This window comes from Antechinus flavipes, chromosome 5, assembly GCF_016432865.1.
Source record: "Antechinus flavipes isolate AdamAnt ecotype Samford, QLD, Australia chromosome 5, AdamAnt_v2, whole genome shotgun sequence".
Taxonomy (NCBI): Eukaryota; Metazoa; Chordata; class Mammalia; order Dasyuromorphia; family Dasyuridae; genus Antechinus; species Antechinus flavipes.
Window position 1 is genome coordinate 193,254,987 of NC_067402.1, and position 21,587 is coordinate 193,276,573.

At 35.0% G+C, this 21,587-nt stretch overlaps 1 protein-coding gene across 9 annotated transcripts in view; it reads right to left on the reverse strand.

The window, feature by feature from the left end:
• Positions 1–21,587, reverse strand: part of DYRK4 (dual specificity tyrosine phosphorylation regulated kinase 4) — a 71,938-nt gene that overhangs the window by 28,912 nt on the left and 21,439 nt on the right. For 4 of the 9 annotated variants that reach the window (XR_007954310.1, XR_007954311.1, XM_052001226.1 and 1 more), the window contains exons 1-9: positions 19,650–19,731; positions 17,998–18,173; positions 17,668–17,761; positions 17,067–17,123; positions 14,292–14,375; positions 13,326–13,454; positions 11,391–11,508; positions 7,125–7,288; positions 2,492–2,628 (exon numbers count right to left, since the gene is read on the reverse strand). Coding sequence is in view for 7 of the 9 variants with exons in the window: in XM_052001226.1 (XP_051857186.1) it covers positions 2,492–2,628; positions 7,125–7,288; positions 11,391–11,508; positions 13,326–13,454; positions 14,292–14,375; positions 17,067–17,123; positions 17,668–17,761; positions 17,998–18,077 (863 nt within the window). In the remaining 2 variants the exon portion in view is untranslated. Of the gene's footprint in view, positions 1–2,491; positions 2,629–7,124; positions 7,289–11,390; positions 11,509–13,325; positions 13,455–14,291; positions 14,376–17,066; positions 17,124–17,667; positions 17,762–17,997; positions 18,174–19,649; positions 19,732–21,587 lie in introns of those variants that run through there. The other 5 variants (XM_052001229.1, XM_052001230.1, XM_052001228.1 and 2 more) reach the window with 4 other exon arrangements.

The window sequence follows — 21,587 nt, forward strand, 5'->3', positions numbered from 1 at the left end:
ATGATCTTCAACTTTCCTTCTGTCTCTATATAATCCTGTGATTCTTATGGCTTTGCTCATCTACCCCTAAAACATTCTATCATCCACCTGATTTCTAATCTCCATTCTTTGAAGTTTTTTCCTTCAAAGAATATGTCAGGTTCCTTTTCGTGAATCCTTCCCTTATTCTTTGGGTAAAAGTGATCTTTCCTGCCTCTGGTTTTCTATAGCAGTTACCTGGACTTCTTGATATATATATATCCCTTGTTTCAAAACAATAGTTTTTCATCTATTTTCCACTAATTAGATCATAATTTTTTTAAATATAGGTATTGAGTTATATACCTATAGTACCTTAAGAAGGCACTTAATAAATTGTTATTAGAAATCATATGAGAAGTATATGAGTAAATATTTGTATTTATATTTGTTATTTATAAGTCTAAGGATAAAAGCATAATTCAATTTAATGAACATTTATTAAGTGCCTACCACAATATTAAATATTGCGAGGTTGGGGGGATAAGACAAATTATTTGTGTATTGGTGAACATTCTGAATCTACTGTTTTTATATCTCATACATAGTCTATATTCTAATATAAATTATTAAAAGAAAAGGTCTTTATCTACATAGTTCTTTTTGTTGAATTTCTATCACAGTGGGAAAACAGAATGGGGGAAAGGAAAAGAAAAAAATAGAATGGAAATATAGGAATGAGGGGAAGAGGCAGAAGGAGGAAAACAAGACAGAAAGAGAACTAGATAATGCCCCCACAGAAACAATGGGAATTTTAAAAAAGAGAGAATTATGAGGAGCGGGAGAGCTAGGTGGTACAGTGGATAGAGCACCCATCCTGAAGTCCTGTAGGATCTGAGTTCAAATTTGCCTTCAGACATTTAACACTTTCTAGCAGTGTGACCCTGGGGCAAGTCACTTAACTCCAAATACCTCAGAAAAAAAAAAGAATTGTGAGGAGAGTAGGGAAGTGGTAAAAGGCTAGAAAGGGGGAAGGAGAAAGAAATAAGTGAACCTAAAGGAAAGGGTCCAGAAAAGAGTAATAAAATAATAATAAATAATAAAATGTTTAATAACAATAAAAATAATAAAAGGATAATAACGAGTAATAATAAAACAAAGGAAAAGGTCAAGAAGAGAGTAATAAAATAATGATATGTATAATAATAAAAGGATAAAAGGATAATAAAGAATAATAATAATATAACCTTCATAATAAAGAGTAATAAAAATGCCTTCCAGGTCATATTACTGACACATTGGAGGACAAGGTATTTTCTCTAGTACCCAATACCCACTAACCTTCAAAAATGCTCCCCAGAAAGAATATGCCAAAGATAGAGTAACTATAGCTATTTTCCAATGGACAAAAAAGCAAAAAGTTCAACAAAATTAATAGCCTTATGAATTAACAATGGAAAATGCTCATTCTCCATTATTTTAGTTCCTCTCTTTGTCCTCCTCAACCAACCTCCATACCTCAATAGGGCATAAAAACTGACCCACAATTTTATGCTTCAAAATTTACTCAAGAGATTTCCCTCCATCTGCAGTCTCTGCCAGGAATTCCATGCCTACTTTTCCCCCAGGGTCTTGTTATAACAAACAGAATTCAACTCTGCTCAATCACCAAGCAAGTACAAAAGGTTGGAGGGAAGAAGGAGAAATAAGAGAAGAGGAGTATGCTTTTTTCATCTCCAATGTTTCCTAGGGTTAGGAAATCCAAAGATAATATCCACTCTACTTTCCATTAAATCTGAAAAGCAATAAACATTAAATTAGCATAGACAGTGATAAATAGAAAAGGCAAAAAAAGAAGAGAAGCAAAAAAGCAATAATGGCAAAAAAAAAAAAAAACAAAAACAGAATAAATGATCTCCATGCAAGCAAAACACACTGTTTTCAAAGAGAAGATATGTAGAGACAACTCCAAGATCACAGACCTAGAAAAATATGACAAATCAAAAAATTTGAACATCATGATATAATAAATAAGAAAATTGCCTAAAACTTCTGAATGCAGAAAATTAAGCAACAAATATGAGAATCCAGAGTTTGCCTCCAGAAAAAAATAGTCCTTTATAGTTCTAATTCCAAGATATACAGTGGCTAGAGTTAAAAATTTTAATTACACACACAAAAAATGCAAATAACCAGGAAAAAGAACTTCAAGTAAAAGTGGAAGAAAATTAGAATAACACAAAACTATTCTTCACCCACTAAAATCTAAAGAAGAGAATGGAATATTATATTCCCCTAAACAAAGAAATTCAAGGTAAAACCTAAAATGACATACTCTACTAACTTGAACCTAATTATCAATTTTAAAAAGGGAATATTCAATGAAGGAAAAATATTTTGAGCCTTCCTTTGAGAGGAAGGAAGAAGAGAGCCTAGAAGACAGTGGGTAAAAGAAAAAGAAAAGAAAATTATCAGGATAGGTGACCAAAATAAGGTCATGTCTCTGTGGTTAGAATGTTCTAGAGGGCAGTACCTCTTTTTGTTCCTGATGATTTTCAGTGCCACCAACTCATTCTTTTTGTGATCCAAACACTTGGCCACCTGTCCAAAGGATCCTTTGCCAATCATCTCCAGGACCTCATAGCGATAGGCAATGTGATCATGTAGGACCTGTTGAAGCCATACCATGGTTAGGTAAAGGATGATCAAGGGTGGTAGCTTTCCACAGAGAAAGTCTTGCTCTGAAGCTATCCAGTGGAACTGGTAACTAAAACACTAGTGTCTGCTATGAGCGTTATCCTATTATTCCTCTCCAGGACCAGAGAGGTACCAAAAGAGAACATCCTGGTTCTCACATTAATGAGCAAAGCTAAGCAAGCCTTGTTACCTCAACCACACTATTGTCAAATAAGTGGAACTACTTCACAAAGGACACGAGGCGATAACAGGCTTCTAAACAGTTTCCCAGTATTTAGGCTACTACTACTATCTCTCATCTTTGTAAAAGCCTAAAAGGTATGAATTCTCTTGGAGGCTACAAGGTAAATGTTCTATCCAACCATGGAATTATCAAGTTCTGAGTATGCATAGGCCAGAAACAATCCAACAGTTTTAATATAGGAAGAAAGGAGGGAAGTATTTATGCTCTAGCTCTGGTTCTGCCACTAACAGCAGCTTACATGAGTCATTTTATTTCTCTGAGTATGATTTTCTTAATCAGCAAAATGAATAGAGAGATTGGAGGATATTCCTTCTAGAACTAGAATCTTATGCTACAGGGTTGTCAAGAGGACCAGGTAGTTAACTGTAAAAAAGAATGGAGAAGCAATGAGGAAGTAGGGGTTGAAATAATAAGCTACTGGCATGGTAAAAGTTCTGACTCTTTTCTAATGCTTCTCCACAAGTTAGAGATGTTTATATTCTGCCTCTTCTTTACCTCAAGAATCTCTCTCCTCATCTCTGCTTTGACTAGGTTTAATCTGAAAATGGAATTGAACAAAGAGACATGGACTACTATCACACATCAAGTTAGAGGGATCTTCCAAGATACAGAAACAAAAATTTCATTTGGTATTAACTCCTAAACTAGCCGATTTTTATTTGGTCAAAATCACTATGGAGGAGTATGGAGTATAAAATTCTCATGTCTATATTCAGCAAGGTAAGGAAGTCATTTAACATAGCTTCCCTGGGATTGTTTCTTCTGTAAATATGAAGATTAGAAGACTCCTAAGGCTTTTTCCAGCTCTAATGTTCTATGATTCTGTGATCCCTTCTCCTATGAATGTGATTGTGTTTAAAAGGTGTGTGGAATATCTATATATGAGTTATGGATCTTTGTACACTTAAGGAAATATGTCTAGGAGTATACATATAATATATGTATGGGTCTTTTGTGGTGGCAAGGAATTTAAAATTGAGTGGATATTCATCAATTGGGGAATGGTTGAATAATTTATGGTGTATGAATGTAATGGAATACTATTCTTGTATAAGAAATGATGAGCAGACTGATTACAGAAAAGTCTGGAAAGACTTACATGAACTGATGCTGAGTGAAGTGAGCAGAACTAGGAGAACATTGTACACAGTAACAGCAAGATAGTATGATGGTGTAAATTATTATAGACTTAGCTCTTCTCAGCAATACAATGATCCAAGACAATTCCAATAGACTTGAGATGGAAAATGACATCCGCATCCAGAAAAAGAACTATGGAGATTGAACAAGATTCGAAGCATACTATTTTCACGTTTTTGTTGTTTTTTTCTTTCTCATGGGTTTTTCCTTTTGTTCTGATTTTTCTTTCACAACAAGATTAATATGGAAATATGTTTAAAATGATTGTACATGTATAACATATCAGATTTCTTGCTATTTTGGGGAGGAGTTAAGGAAGGGAGGGAAAAATTTGGAACTCAGAATCTTACAAAAATGAATACTGAAAAATATTGTAACATATTTTGAAAACAGTGATATTAGCATTAAAAATAATATTATATGCATGCAGGCTTGAATGAATGAAGGGACTTCTAAATATTTATATTACATTGTGTTGGAAGATGTGTAGTGTGGAGATGAATGTGTATACAAGGAATATATTTGGTGTGTTTGAATACATATTATACATATCTTGACAAGGGATATGCACAGAGAAATACATGGATGAGTATTTTAGGAGGGAGTTGCTATCTCCCCCAAAAGTAAAAGAGTCAGTTATCAAAGAAAACATCAGCATGAAACCCCTAATCCACAATGAGACACTGATCAAAATCCTGACGGTTTTTGGAAATAAGGTCATATTCTCAGTGAAGAAGGCATAACTAGCATTAATCTAGTTACTTAAGCAAGAAAGTGTAGGTCTGAATGAAATAGGAATGATAAAGTCTAAAGCAGTGATTTTTAATCTGGAGACCATAATTCATTTTATATCTATATGTACATGCATATGTGGGTGTATATATTTATATATGTGTATTCAAATAAATTTAAAATAAAATAAATAATATCATTTACAGAATTTAGTATATAACATATACTATGATATATATGTTTACATATTATATAATACAATAGACATGTATATTTTAAAAATATATAAATATAAAATATACATATTTTATTTTTATGCACTTAAAACATTTTTGAGAAAGTATAGATTTCACCCAAAATATCAAAGGGACACATAACGCATCCAAAATTATAAGAACTCCTGGCCTAGAGAGAAGGTTCTTTGCATTAGATGTTTAGAATTCTGAGCAAAGCTAGGATCTGGGTTGTATATATATATATAGCTATATACTGAAGCTATAACATTTCATATTCATATATTTCATTTCTTGCCTTTCTAATGTACTTATTCATCTATATTTAGTTCATTAATGTTCTGATCATAGAAGTAATTTTAGAGCTTCAAATGACATACTAAGTCTTAGTATCTCTGACAGATTACCTTAAATTGGAAAGGCTTATATTCTAGTATGAACCTATTGACAAGCTGGATGTTATCCTCTGAAGACCAGATTGCCTAAATTCCTAGAGCTTTGTCATCAAGTTGTCTCAAAGATGATAAATTTTACAGCCACAGCAATTCTTAAAGACCAGTTACCAAGCTGTGGAGGGGACCAGGTGCAAACTAGCTAAACCATCAAAAAAGATAAATTCTTGAATTACTGTAACCTATGTCTTATCCTCTTACTAGACTCAAAACTCTAAAAGAGCGGGCACTATATCTTTGCTAAATCTTTTATCTCCCTCAGTACGTACCTAGAACAATAGTCTACATACCACATACCACAGATCGATATTTATTCAACTGAGATGATTTTTTCTTTTTATTTATTTATTTTTATTAAAGCTTTTTATTTACAAAGCATATGCATGGGTAATTTTTCAACACTGATCCTTGCAAAACCTTGTGTTCCGAATTTTCCCCTTTTTCCCCTCCCACCCCCTTCCCCTAGATGGCAGGTAATCCAATATATGTTAAATATGTTAATATATATGTTAAATTCAATATATGTATACATATTTATACAGTTGCTACACAAGAAAAATCTGATCAAGAAGGAAAAAAAATGAAAAAGAAAACAAAATGCAAGCAAACAACAATAGAAAGAGTAAAAATGATATGTTGTGGTCCACACTCAGTTTCCATAGTCTTCTCTCTGGGTGTATATGGTTTTATCCATCACAAAGTCATTGGAAATGATCTGAATCATCTCGTTGTTGGAAAGAGCCACATCCATCAGAAAGGAGCATCATATAATCTCATTGTTGCCGTATACAATATTCTCCTGGTTCTGTTCATTTCATTTAGCATCAGTTCATGTAAGTCTCTCCAGGCTTCTCTAACATCATCCTGCTGGTTGTTTCTTACAGAACAATAATATTCCATAACATTCATATACCATAACTTATTCAGCCATTCTCCAATTGATGGACATCCATGCAATTTCTAGTTTCTTGCCACTACAAAGAGGGCTGCCACAAACATTCTTGCACATACAGGTCCCTTACTCTTCTTTAAGATCTCTTTGGCATATAAGCCCAGTAGTAATACTGCTGGATAAAGGGTATGTACAGTTTGACAACTTTTTGACCTTAGTTCCAAATTACTCTCCAGAATGGCTAGATCCATTCACAGTTCCACCAACAATGTATCAGTGTCCCAGTTTTCCCACATCCCCTCTAGCATTCATCATTATCTTTTCTTGTCATCTTAGCCAATCTCAGAGGTGTGTAGTGGTATAAGAATGATTTTTTTAAAATGGAGTTACTATGACTATCTGCATTTTTGTTTTTCTTCCCGGATTATTTATACCTTCTGAATCCAATTCTCCCTACGCAACAAGAGAACTGTTCGGTTCTGCAAACATATATTGTATCTAGGATATACTGCAACATATCCAACATATAAAGGACTGCTTGCCATCTAGGGGAGGGGGTGGAGGGAGGGAGGGGGAAAAAAATCGGAACAGAAACGAGTGTCAATATAATGTAATTATTAAATAAAAAATTAAAAAAAAATAAAAATAAAAAAGTAAATGGAGTTACTATGTTTCACAAGAAATCATCCCACATTCCTGGAGGAATTTCAATACTGTTACCTCAAATACTCAGTTAAGAAATAAAATGCATTTAGCATAATAATTTACATATTCACCTTTATATAGGAGCCATGTTCATCATCAAAGCTTGTCTTGTTATGTTTTTCAGGAAGCACATCTAACTTCTGGGCCTCAAGCCCTAGGAACCACAGTTCTGTATAGCCCAGAACTTCATTTCGCTCATACACAGACAGTTGGTTCTTGTAATATTTTAGGGCTTCTGTATGAGAAATAAAAGCAAGAATCATCTTTGTAGTTGGCTCCAAACAATGTTCCCATCAAATTGACTATCAACTAAATTCCAATTAAAGAAGAGTAAATTCTTAATGTGCTCCCAATAGTTCACAAAATCTCCAAAGCAAATGCTGCTTTTGAAAATTTTTAGTCTCGTTATTTTCTCATATTCAATTCAATATCATCTCATATTCAGTTTAAGAACTTTGTTCATATGAATCACAACCTTTTATCATTTCAGTTATACTTATGTGGTAACAATCTCCTTGCTGGTTTTTTAAAATTCTATTAAACTCTTTCCATTTCATCATATATGCCATCACTAGATGAATCATGAAGAACCCAGGACTACATAATGTCATGGAACTACATAGTCAGAAGATCACTGACTAGCTGGGTCACTTAATAATTGATATAATAGTAAGTGAGGCAGCATACCTTAATGGAAAGAGTATTGAATTTGGAGTCAGAGAACCTGGTTTCAAAAATCTGCCATTTAATAATAAAACAATTAATAAGAATAACAGCTATCTCTACATAATACTTTAAGGTTTTCAAAATTCACATCTGAACTTACACTTCTGGGAGATAGGCACTGTTACTATTCCAATTTTTATAAAAAGAGGAAACTGAGGCAGGCAGAGATTAAGAGTCACAGTAAGTGACTTGGGCTGGGTTTAAATTTAGTTCTTTTTTTACTAAAAGTTTAATATTTTATTTGCTATGCCACTTAACTGAATCACATGCCACTGACATATTAACACTGAGAAAAATCACTAAACTTTCTGAGTCTCATTCCTCATCTAAAATACACAGGAATTGGACTAAAAAACAAAACAAAACTCTTTTAGCTCTAAAATCTAGAGTCTTCAAGACTTTGATATTCAAGTTTCCTAACTATACCAAACTTTCCACTAAACTATAGCTGCCTCATAGCAATTCAATGCTGACCTATGAATATAAGAATTAGAACTAGAAGGGGTGTCTCCATATTCATTTAGTTCAAGGATTCTTAACTTGGGGTCTATGGGCCTCTAAAAGGTACAAGAATAGATTTAATGGGGAACATGAATTTGCTTAAAAAGAAAAAATATATTTTTTCACTAACCTCTAATGAAATTTAGCATCTCCCACAATTATTTTAAAATTTCAATCTGAGAAAGACTGCCAAAAAACCCCACATCAGTGACACAAAAATGGTTAAGAGACTCCAGTCCAGTCCAGTGCCTTTATATTACAGATAAGGAAACAGTTGGAATTCAGGAAATGGGAAGTTACTTTTCCAAAACTATGCAAGGCAGAGCCAGGATTCAAACTAGTTCATCTGACCCCAAATATTCTCTTTTCATCATTTTGTGTGTCATCCATCATTCAAGGTTTGCAAAGCACCTTGGCTCATAATGATTTTGGGAAGTAGATAGTTCCAGCCGTTAGATTTCTCTTGACAGTGACAATAAGTACTTGAGGACAGGTACAATATCTGACAGCACCCGTGTAGTGCCATAGTGCAGAGAGTGCTTGGCCTGGCATCAAAAAAAGTCATCTTCCGAGTTCCACTATGGCTTCAGACACTTAGTAGTTGATTCAAGGCAAGTCACTTAATCCTATTTGCCTCAGTTTCCTCCAACTAAAATGAGTTGGAGAAAGAAATGGCAGACCATTCTAGCATATTTACCAAGAAAAACCCAAATGGGTCACAGAGTCAGATGCAACTGAAATGACTAAATAACAATGTTTGATACCATCCCCAAATCCCCTAGCATCTAGAATAGTGATGAGTTACGATAGGTTCACTCAAATAATTGACTGATTATAGGTACTCAGAAACTACTTTTGGATTAACAAATTAGTTTATTAAAAAATCTGTAAAGTTTGAGACCAATTTTGTGGGAAACTTCTAAAAATGGCCTGAACTGAAAAAGAACAGACCACACGAGAGCCACAGGACTGCATCAAATGTTTTTAGAGGAAGGAAGACATCTATTTTTTTCTCTTTGTATCTTTTATCTGTAAGATCTGTTTATCAAAGGATACTGGCCTCTTTGATTTTTGTCAAGTACCATCTATTTTCCATACTTTCACATTGTCTTCCCTCATAAGTCCCAAAAAACCCTTAATGAAGTATTTGTCTTTGGTCTAAAAGAGATGGACAAATGATCATTCTTTTTAATTAAATAACCGGTTGGCCTTGTTAATAAAATGATTAAATTGCCCCCCCCAAAAAAAATTCAGTAACTCTATTATTGTTGGGTTTTTCTCCCTTGAAATCTGTAGTTCAATGGAAGATCATCTTAAAACTCTACTAAAAAGAGTGTGAGCCAGGATGATTTGTGTAACTTTGGAAGGTACTATCTTACATTCCCTACCTGGAGTAGAAAGCTGGAACCTAGTGAAAATGCAGCAAAATGGAAGAAGTAACTATCCAGTTTTATTAGACTCAGGTCTTGGAAATATAATTTCATTTATTTACAGGAATTGAGAGCCATTCATGTTCACATGCAATTTTGTTTTGTTTTGTTTTTAATTTTGGAAAGAACTTGTGATTTCATCAGTATAAGGAACTGCTAGCTAGAAGGGAAAAATTCCATCAATGCAGATCAGAAAATGCTCAGCAAGTCAGTCTTAGAGAATTACCAGAGTAGTTAAATGTTAAATAAACATTTATTGACTTGTCTGGGATCATATGGGGTATGTCCGAGTATTGTCTGAGGCAGTATATGTCAAAGATAGGATTTGAAGTCAGGTCTTCTTGAATCATTCATATCAAGAATAGCTTGAATTTATACAATTCCTTATGGCAATAAAAAGTGGTTTTTTTCTTTATCTTTTTGATTCTTACAGTCATCAGCTAAGATGAGTGATAGAAATTGGATTTGTGATTTTATTAGTATCAAGAATTCATGGAAGAGGAAATTCTCTTCACCAATGCAGATCAGAACATGTTCATCAATATATAATATTATAAACATTATCTGGGAGTTAATAATGAGTATAATAATAATTAGCATTTATATGATGCTTAAAAGCATCTAAAGTCATATATATATATATATATATATATATATATATAATTTCATTTGATACCACATAACCCAGTGTGGTAGGTGCTATTATTGTTCCCATTTTACAAATGGGGAAAGTGAGATCTAAAGAACATAAGTAAATGTTTGAGGGAGGATTTGAACCCAGATCATCCTAACCACAAATCCAATAATCTAGCCACTGTGACACCTAACAAGAGGGTCATATAGCTAGTATATATAGCAATCTATGTCTAGCATAGTATAGAAGAACCTGAATCCAGGTCCTTCCTCTACCATGTAATAATATCTTACATTTACACAGTGTGTTGTGATAATAAAGAGTTCCATGTTCTTTATCTCATTGATCCTTAAAACCACCCCTATAAGACCAGGAGCAAAGAATGTACTTGTGATTTCATAGTATAAGAAATTCATGGAAACAAGACTGCCTTCAACCATTCCCAGCTGGGAAGCCAAACCAGGCATTTTGTCCAGCAACCTCAGTTCAAATTCTCAGTCCCTAAGCACAAATGATATAGATAGCAATAGCTAGTATTTACAGGTGGCATTTTACATTTTCCTCACAAATCTGTAAATCAGAGAGTAAAATTGTTATTATTCCCGTTTTATAGAGAGCACATTGAAAATTAGAAAAGGTAAGAAAATTGTCCGTGATAATACAATTGATAAGTAGAGGAACCAGGACTCAAACACAGGTTATATCACTACAAATCTAATGATTTTCCCCCCATTGTAACATATATGTTTTCCAAGGATATCTAAAGAAAAGAGAAATCCCCTATTGGAAAAAGAGAAGGCCCCACAAAACACTGGAGCTATGGGGGCAATATCCAGGCCCACAAGAGATAAACTTGCACATTGATAGGAATGGAAGAGTCAAGTTTTAATTATGGCCTGACATGGAAAGAATTGACCTGTTCTATCAAGTCACACTCAGGGTTTAGCCACTGATGGATTCCTTGTTGACCATCCTAAAACTTCACCCTTCTTTTCCTTTACACACCACACACACACACACACACACAACTTGCTGAGAGGCTATACCTGATGCTGTCAGAGGTATCTTGTGGGGTGTCAGGTTATCCTCTGATTTGAAGGTTTGACTTTGGCTGCTGCGGCTGGATGAAGCCTTGATCTCAGAGGATGGATGGCGTTGCTTATCCTGACAGAGAGAAAGATTTGCTTTCAGGACCACCCAATCTAGAAAGACTTTTCCCCTTGTCCTTGACAAGAATATACCTAATCAATCAACTTGCAGGTCACCTAGAATTTTTTCTTTTCTCTTTTCTGGTTTTGGATTAATTTTACCATTCACTGCCTTTTAAAAATGATTGATATAGGAGGAAAATACAATTAACTTTTATTTATATTATTGTGGGTAATTTAGAATAAATTTTTAATTTATTGTATTATTTATATTTATTGTATATTATTTATATTATTGTATATAATTTAGAATAAACTTTAACCCCAGGGGAATTTAACTTGTCAACAACTAGAATAGATCAATTCTCCTCTTCCCCCTCAGAGGAAAGCCAACTAAATATTATATGAAAGACAATCTTAAGGAGTGTGAAGAAAACACCAAATCAAAAGTCAGAAAATCTATTTGAATTTCTACCTACTACTTAATTATCTATGAGACTTTAGGCAAATCATTTATGTTCTTCAGACTTCAGTTTCCTCATCTAGGAAAAACCTTTAAGGTTGAGCTAGATGATTTCTAAATTTCTAAGGATAGTTTCCTTCCTGCTCCAAATTCTATAATAATCAAAGTATCATTGAGGAAAATAAGCTACCAAATAATGTATCTATTGATAGCTCCAGGACATATACTATTCAAAGAATTTTGTGTATCTGACTATTAAAAACTATCAGTAGCCCCCAATAATGGGTTTACTTTTTTTTTCTAGTTTTCCAAAGCACAGAAAAAGTTTAAAGCAAAGGCTTAAGATTTAATGATATTATACACTGGGGGTAAGAGGGAGGGCACAATAAAAACATCCCTTCATAAATCTAGAGCACTTTCCCATTAATACCCACATTATCAGTGGGATGAATAGGTACTGCATAGAAAAAAACAAAAACGCAAATATAGCCAGAGAATGCTCCTGGAAGGTATTTAATGACTTCAAACAACTAGTAATTTCTGGTGATGTTATTGAGTGACTAAGTCTTCTCCCTCTGTTGTTGGACACATTGCTCCATTGGTCCCTCTACTGACTGCAGTTTGATAAATAAAGCAATAGAAGCAAACAAACAAACAAAAAAACTACACTGGTCCTTTGTAGGAGGGCTCTGTTTCCCATAACCAGCTTCTGGACCTAATTCTTTAGAGACGCTGTTCAACTCTAGGAAAAGCCCACAAGTCATTACTGCCATACCCAGCTAATAAAAGTCAGGCAAGATTCTTTCTAGCCTAAGAAGAAATCTGTTCCTTTGGGCCCTTATCTGTGTGGAGACCTTATTACCAGTTTAAAGGAAATTAAGAGATAGATATTCCCTGAAAGAAAGATATAGTAAAGAAGAAAAATCACTTTTCTCCACACACCTATTCAATTTTCTTGTTTTTGCTATTCAGTAGCAAGTCTCACCAATATCCCAATAAATCACATAACTTTAGAGCTAGAAAGGACCTTAGAGATCTTAGTTTTATAGATGAGGGAATGGAGCCCCAAGATGCCAGTGAGAGGAAAAGAATTATATGACTAACCCTCAGATGTACTTAATGCTTTTCTTTTCAAGATCAAACCAGTTTTCAAAGATAGTCTCTCTTGCTATCATGTCATTCCCATGAGGTTTCAATTATATATCACTATAATTTGTATTCTAAGGAAATATAAGCACACATAGGATCATAGGATACTGAGGCCCAGAAAAACTAAGTGACTTCTCAACCAGATCCCACTCTTGGTAACCAAGGATTTTTCCATCCAACACCTGCTTGAGATCTTCATCAATCTGAGACATTGACAGTACCTTTGCCAAACTTTTGCTGTTGATGAGTGGGAGGTTACTGTCCTGAGAAGAGATCTTTGCCACAGCTGTCACATTCTTCCTCCCACGATTATCCAAATGAGGGAGTAAGGTAATACTGGTGTTTGTTTTCTGCAAAAAGAGATATCCTTTTAAACCTTAACCAAGAAGTCATTTGCAGCACTCTATCCATCCCAAAGCTATGACTGATCCCTAAACCTACTTGTAAAACTCTGCAGAGGAAGGTTATTCCATAGCTTCCCTCAATGATTACCTTGTAGTGTTTCATAACCCCCAAAGGAAGAAATCCTTTCTACTACTTAAAGTAAATCCCTCTGCTTGTAACAGAAGCTTCCATTTCCTCTATTTCTCTTAGTTTAGATTTATGCAATTGAATCAATTTATACATGAGTTAAATTAAAACTACTTAAGTCTAAAATCAGTTTCCATTGTAAGGATGATCAATTGTGAAAGAATTTCCTATTCTGATCAAGACAAAAATCCAAAGGATTCCGTATAAAAAATGCTATCTACTTTCAGAGAGAAAACTGATAAAGCTCTGAGTACAGACTGAAGCATACTTTTTAAACTTTCTCTATTCTTCTTGTTTGTGTATGTTTTCTTTTGCAACATGGCTCCTATGGAAATATGTTTTGCATATTTACATGTATAAAGAATACATTGCTTGACTTCTCAGGTTAGGGGAGAAGACAGGAAAGAGAGGAATTTGGAACTCACAATTTTTAAAAATGAGTGTTAAAATTGTGTATTTGGAATTGGAAAATGTTTGATGAAATAAAAACATATTAAAATCTTTAGGAAATCTTGTGGGAAGAGGACAAAAAAGAAGTAGTAACAGCTAAAGTAGCAAGACAATTTCCAGGGTGTTGTGTCCAGGTATTTGAAAAAGGCACCCTCATCCTACTCTGTGCTGGAGAAAGAAGGAAACAAGTACACAGAATTCTCTACCTTACGCAAATATCGGTTCAGCCTCTGGTTCTTGTGCTTGGAACTTGGTTGTTGGTTTTGAATTTTATTATCCATTTGGGATGACTGAAAGACAGAATTAAGAATGCTTAGTGTTGCTTCATCCTTGATTCCCTGATAAAAACCTCTGATGGCTCACTGAGTATGTGATTTCAACTCCTTTTCTGCTATTCAATTCTGAAAATATTCAAACTTCCACAATTTAGCTCAAATCTTTCTAATTTTGGCCTAGCCTGCCTTGAAAAATCATTGCGGCACAGTAGAGAGAGCACTTATGTAATTCATATTCATACTCTGACTGCTACTTATTACCTGTATGACAAATCATTTAATCTCTTTAATACTCAGTTTCTACTTATAAAATGAAGGCATTGAAATAGATGACCTGTAAGGTGTCTTCTGGATCCAAAGCTATAACAATGACTTGCTCCAAAACAGTATAATCGTGTTGCAAGGAATCTTGGCTTCCTTATGATTTGTCACTTGTAAAATTTGACTAGTTACTATCTTACCTTTTTTCATTTCTTCTTCCTTGAAAATCTCTCCCCTTCCCTAATCCCACACACATTCTATTCTACTCATTATAAATCTTCCCATCTGGTAGGGCAGTTTTTGGCAAAGAGGATAAAGTACCAACTCTGGAGTCCTGAATCCAAATCTAGCCTCAGACATGTACTAGCTATGTGATCTTGGGTAAGTCACTTCTTTTATAATTACCTCAAAAAAAATCCTGTCCATCCTATAAAGCCCAGCTTTAATCCTATATGTCTATGAACACTTTCCCAAGTTATCCTAAGAATATTCTTTCCATACTCTGAATTCCTAGTTAACACAAATAGTTAAATTCAATCTGTAAGACTTTTTTTGGCACTTATATCTTCCCATCCATATAGTAAGTTTCTTGATGGAGAAATCACATTTTATACTATTTTATATATCCCTGACTTTCCATTGAAGGATCAGGTCACTTTGCATCACCCCATCCAATTTTGTCTTAGGCCTCTAGTATTAAAAAGTTTTAGTTCACTAGGATACAATTACTATTGCCAATGACCCATAATCAATAAATTAATCATTCAAATGTACCAAAGAGTTTCCTTGAAGCTCATTTATTTTGAATATTTTGAAAATGATTATAGTCATCTTCACAGTAGCACCCAGAAGTAGTAGGGATTAGAGTTTGATCTTTCTTATTCAAAATGGGGGGTGGTGTGGAAAACCTCATTCCTTAGAATAAATCCTAAATGTATGGTTCTGGGGTCTTTCAGCTGCTCCCGATCACCATATGGAGGAATTACCCTATAAATTATCCTAAATACCAATGTTCAAATTGAGAATCAAATGTAAAGTTAACACTTAGGAAGTCATCGACACCCATCTTATTTAGACTGAAGATGAGAAGAAAAAGGTATGTGTGAGATAATTCTAATGCAATCTCAAGGATGTTGCTCCCCATCTTGGACCACTGCCCACTTATATCCCCCAGAGACAGCAGCTTCACCTGGTGAGTATAGCTTGGAGAGGCACTTCTTGGATATGAAATCATATCTCCACTTTGGGGACTTTTAGAAGAAAACGAAACTCTTCCAACTGCTGTACACATTTGCATAGTCTTTGAGGACTTTTCATGAAACACAACAGGTTTGATAGATAATTAGATTTAGTGAGATCACAGAAGTGTCCCTGAAATCTTTGAGAAATAATCATGTGTGTCTTAAAGCTCCTCACACAAGATCAGCTATAAAAAAAAGAGTTGGTCAGTGATTGTGCTAGGCACTACATAATATAACCCATATCTCCTGATTGTCCAAACCTTTTTTTATGTAGTTAAGGAGGAGATATTTTTTCATTGCATTATGCAATGAGCTATGCCACAGCCTTCCTTCCACTGACCAAGCCAGTGAATGCCAAAGTAAATTTATGCCCTATATTTGGATCTATGCTTTGAGCAGAAGCCTAGACCAAGGAGTCAAAACTTTAATGCTTCTAGTAAAAAACAGTTGCAAAAACTCCCCAGAACAAGATGCCATGATGCATTCTTCCAAATAAATCATAAAATTAATAAATCTCTTGGGCTGGAAAAATCCTTAGAGATGATCTAGACGACCCCAATTTCTCAAACTATGGTTCATAACCCCATATAAAGTCTCATGTGTCACATGGGTCACAAAATTATGATTTATTATCAATAAATGTTTGATTTGTATGCCCATTTTATGTATCTGGGGGGTCACATAAAAATTCTCAGGCAAAAAAAAATGGAGTGGAGAAAGTTTAAGAAGCCCTGAATTCTAGTCTAAGCTCCTCCATTTCACAGAGAAGACTAAGACCCAGAGAGATGAAGACCATTGTCCAACATCATACAAACTGCAAAGAGTCAATCTGAAATTTGATTCCAAGTGCTTTCATATTAAATACAATCCTCTTTCAACAAAATCATTGAAACTTGATATTTTCATGTGAACTTCTTCCTTCAGTAGGATCAGTATTTTTCATTAAAGGTTCTGAGTCTTCCCTTCACTGGCCTTTTATCTCTTCCAAGGAAGAGAAAGAACACATTCCCTTGCTTTTCAGTATCCTCTCCCTGGTTTCCTTTGCATTTGCTCCAAATCCAGGGCTGAAAAACTCAATATTACAAAGTTATCATAATTTCCAGAAGGTCAAATTCTTCTTCTTCTGGCTTTTAAAGCACACAGTGCAAAAAGAGAGAGACTGTAAGAGTTATAAACATGTTGACACCAGACATAAGTAACATACCTGTTTTGTAATTGTTCTTGAATGCACACCAGACAAAATTACTCCAGGAAACTTTTGCTGTTGTTACGTATACATAGAGCAAAGTAAAAGGCAAAGTTAAAGACACTAGCTCAACTATGTTTACTTCTCTTTTTTGCTTTTTTTTTTTCTCTCTCGTGGATTTTCCCTTTTGTTCTGATTTTTCTCTTCTAACATGATTCATAAGAAATATGTATTTAAAAAGTTAATATACATGTATAACCAGAAAAAATAAAACAATTAATTTTAAAAAGGACACTAAGTCAAGAATTCCAAAAACACAGGCTCACAGGGAAGAGTGGGGAAGTTTGGAAGCTCTGAAAAATCTCAAATCAAGAAATCAAGCTCTCAGTTCTGACCTCTCTCTATGTCAACTTTAATGGTGAGTTTTACCACTTCAAAATCAAAAAGCATAATGAAGCAAGACCCACTATGGCAAATATCCTTTCCATTTCTTTCCCTCATGTACTCATTACATCTTACAGGTTTATGACCAAGTGATCACTATTTAGTCCAGGTATTCCCCTTTCTTCCTTTACTCCATTCCCACTCTAGCTTTTGGTTGAAAATAGATACTTCTTACCCTTATAGAAGTTAAGGTGTGTTTTTTTCTTGATTTCAGAATGGGAAATGATGTTGAACTTCTTTTTCCTAACTTTTTGGCATTCATTTTTGTCCTATAGAAAATCAGGAAGGGTCAAGAGAGAAAAATGAATTAAAAACACCCTCAATGAAAAAATAAATTCTAGACTAATTGGTACCCTAAAATTTGGAGCCAATGCAAAGGAAACCAAGAAGAGGGGGCTGAAAAAAAAGGGAATGTGTTCTTTCTTTTCCTTCTGTTCCCTTTACGTGGAAAGATAAAAGGCCTGTGGAGGGAAGGCTCTAAGAATCTTTAATGCAAGATACTGACCCTAATGAGGGAAGAGAAGAAGGGAGAGGTGCCAAGGAAGCATCTAGAACTTCGGGGATTTCAGGCCCCAAAGATTCCATGTTCTTTTGTTCATTTAAAAATCAGCAGCTCTTGGAACCCTACTTCTCACAAGGACCTCTGGCTTCAGGAAGGGGATATTTGGGCAGATGAAATGCCTGTAGATACAGAAAAAGGAGGCACCAAGCTAGACCTAGGTTCCAACTACTGTGTATTTTTCATTGCTTTTTTTTCTTTTCCCATAGATACCAGACTCCAAGGAAGTTGGTGGGGGACACCTTTTTTAAGTTTAGAAATTTTAAACAGTTAAGTTGCTTTATGGAGCTTTAAATGTCATTGATTTGGTATTGAAAGATACCAAAGGTTCAGATCTCTGCTATGTCACCTCCTAGATATATGGTGTAAGCAAGTCATTTAAACTCCATGATACTCACAATAATCCACCACCTCTCCTAGCAAGTAGTAAAGGCCTCCAGATCAGGTGGTAAAAGATTTGATGGAATGGGATGGGACAGGAAATGAATTATTGCAAATGTAAATGGGCTTGGTTTCAGTTCTAATGATTTTTCCAACCCTTTAACATCCTTGTTCTTCCTTTATCTATGAGCCTTTGCAATAAGAACCTCCCCTTTGGCAGGACAAGAATGGCAGACAAAAAAAAGCTACTTCCTGAATGAGTCAAAGGCTTATTTATTTTCCATCATATACATGGCACGGGAGATTGGGGTTCAGCATGTTATTCATCTTTGAAAGAGGATATCATGTAGAATATATGTTCTAGGTTGAAAAGTCATACATAAAACAATTTCCATCTCAAATTGCATGTTATATTTACATACCTCCCTTGTGTTAAAGGGACGCTTTGATGATAAAGTTTGGAGATACTTGAAAAGATTCCTCTCTCCTCCCCTATGACCTAAGGGAGTAGATGAGGGCCATTTTGTAACACTAAATTTTAGATGGCAAAGAAGAATCTCCTAAACCTTGATGGGAAGTGTGCAATTATTATGGAGGGAAACAGAAAAATAATGATGTCTTGAGAGATATTGTACACTAATACTGAACATTTTTCATTTATTAATGACACTCAAAAGACAGGGTTTGAGCTTATTAGAAAATGGCAATGAAGCATACGAGGAAAAAAAAGTAACTTTTGTATTTTCCACTCCCTGAGATGGATCCAGTATGTAAATGATATAGGGGCTGCTGATATTTAAGGCGGTCCTCCATGGCCTTAGTGACAGTTCTATATGAATCTGATTCAATCACAAAGACTTGGTGACTTGATCTTAAGTTCAGATCAAGTAAGGCAGATGTTAGCGGAAATGTGGCTAGCCTGGAACCATATTTGGTATGCCTCTGGCTAGGAGATGTGTGTGGAGATTGGGTCAGGGAGACAACTGGCATGTTTGGAAGCCATTCTCACAGTTGGAGACTTGCTATAAATGCTTGAGCATATATCCAGGTGACTAGACTCTCTTCACTCAGTGATTGATGGGGGGTAAAGAATCCCATGGAACAATCTAGTGAGGAAGATTACAATGAACTATGGGATGTGGGTTGGTGCTCTCAGCAGCAGCTGTATCAGGTAGGGACAGTGTGTATTATACTGCTAGGAAGGAAGTGATACTCACGTTGTTTTTCATCCACGACTCCCTATGGAACTGAGTTTAGCTTGGTCTCATTAAGGGTAAAAATCCCTGAGATGCAGGAGCCCTGGGGGAGATAAAATAATAATACTTAAATTGATCTGTGATCTCATCAACTCTGGAATAACCTCCAAGGATTCAGAATTATAATGCAGAATTATAACTGATTTTTATATTGCTTTTTCCTCTTTCCATAACATCCTGATAAAATAAATACTACAGCTACTATGGTTCCCATTTACAGATGAGAAAACTGAGTCTTGAAAAGACTAACTAACTTGCCCATGATCACACAATGTCAGAGGTGCAATTCAAATACAGATCTCTTCTGATTCCAAACAGGCTTTTCTCACCACCATTGCTTGTCCAGTAGAACAGATATAACAACTGCCTTCAGCTAGCTGCAAAATCAGGAGGTAGTACTATTTCCCAGCTGTGAAGTAGTATAAAATGCGAGACTTAATGATTCAAATAACTTTCTGACGATCCTCAGGAAAGCACAGATCTGTTAGAGGGTAAAGTGTTGGGGAATACAGAATAGATGTGAATTTACTACAGAAAAATAACCTATTATGCTGAAATTTGAAAACCCACCTCCTACCCATTTCCTTCAGGATGAGGAAACTTGAACTCTTGGGGAAAGATGCATTTAATTACAGGATGCAAATGTGGCAAGAATAGAGATACCCTTAGAGAGAAAGATGGCTACTTCCTGACAAAGTACCTAGGACAGTCCAGCATCCACATGGTGGACTGACAGAGCTGGGGCTCCAGACAGACTATTCTGTCTGGGACCTCAAGTAAATCAGGATTTGAGGAATAGAGAGCCATTTCCTTTTTGATTGATATTGGATCATAAACCAATATGCTTAAAATCTGTTCAAAAGGCAGTAAAGGAAATAGAGGTAATTGAATAGATTGGTACCAAAAAGAAATTAAATATAAGTAATCTGGTGGGGTCAAAGTACAGACTTATCAGAAGCATCCTGGAAATCAAATACTGGCAATGCAGTTCCATTACTGTTTAAATGGAACACAAATATTAAATATTGGACTTGATTAACAATATGTTGTAGGTTGAGGTTTCCCTTGACTTTATGGATAAAGCTGAAATTTGCTGACACATTAAGGGCCATAATCTCAAGAAAATCCCTGAATGATGTAAACCACAAGTGGCATAAGTAATAGATTAACTGAGTGTGGAATTGATAAAAGAGACAATGACAACCCCAGTTCCAAACAGATCATTGACAAAATAAGGAATTGATTTATGAACTGATTTACCAAGGATATATAGTTGCAATTCTAGTTTAAAAAAAAATCTAAATAGGAGGTTTCTGATCATTGTATGGGTTATTTTATATAAGGGTTGTCAACAATGCAGAACTTTTGAGTGTCTTCCTACCTGATTCAGAAAATCATTCAGGTCTAAACATCTTTAATGCTTTTTGGAGTATTCTGCTGACTTGAGATTAAACTACGGAAAGGTGAATAATGTATTTAACCCATGACTACCTTTGGAGCTTTCATAACTCACCAACATTTTTTGCCATCAAACTCTAGACAGTTTTAAAGCTTTGTATTGATTTCATAATACATAGCATGCATGCATTGATGAACTTTTCACTCAGTTATCTACCAGGGAAGGATAGATTATAGCTGGCCATACTCAACAGTCCGGTTCATTCAAGATTGAAGGTAAATGGTGACAATATCCATCTATGCCTAAAATCTGGTACTTTTTTTGAAAAGTAGTCATATTCTGAGGTAATTAGAAAGGGATTAAATGAAACTACTGAATTGAAAGCTCCTACCCACCTTGATATAAGAGGTCCAGTCCTATTTTCTGAGGCTGACAGACTTCCACTGAAAATCTATTGCTTCTGCTAATACACTTGAGCAAAACTACCAAGGCCCTCTTCA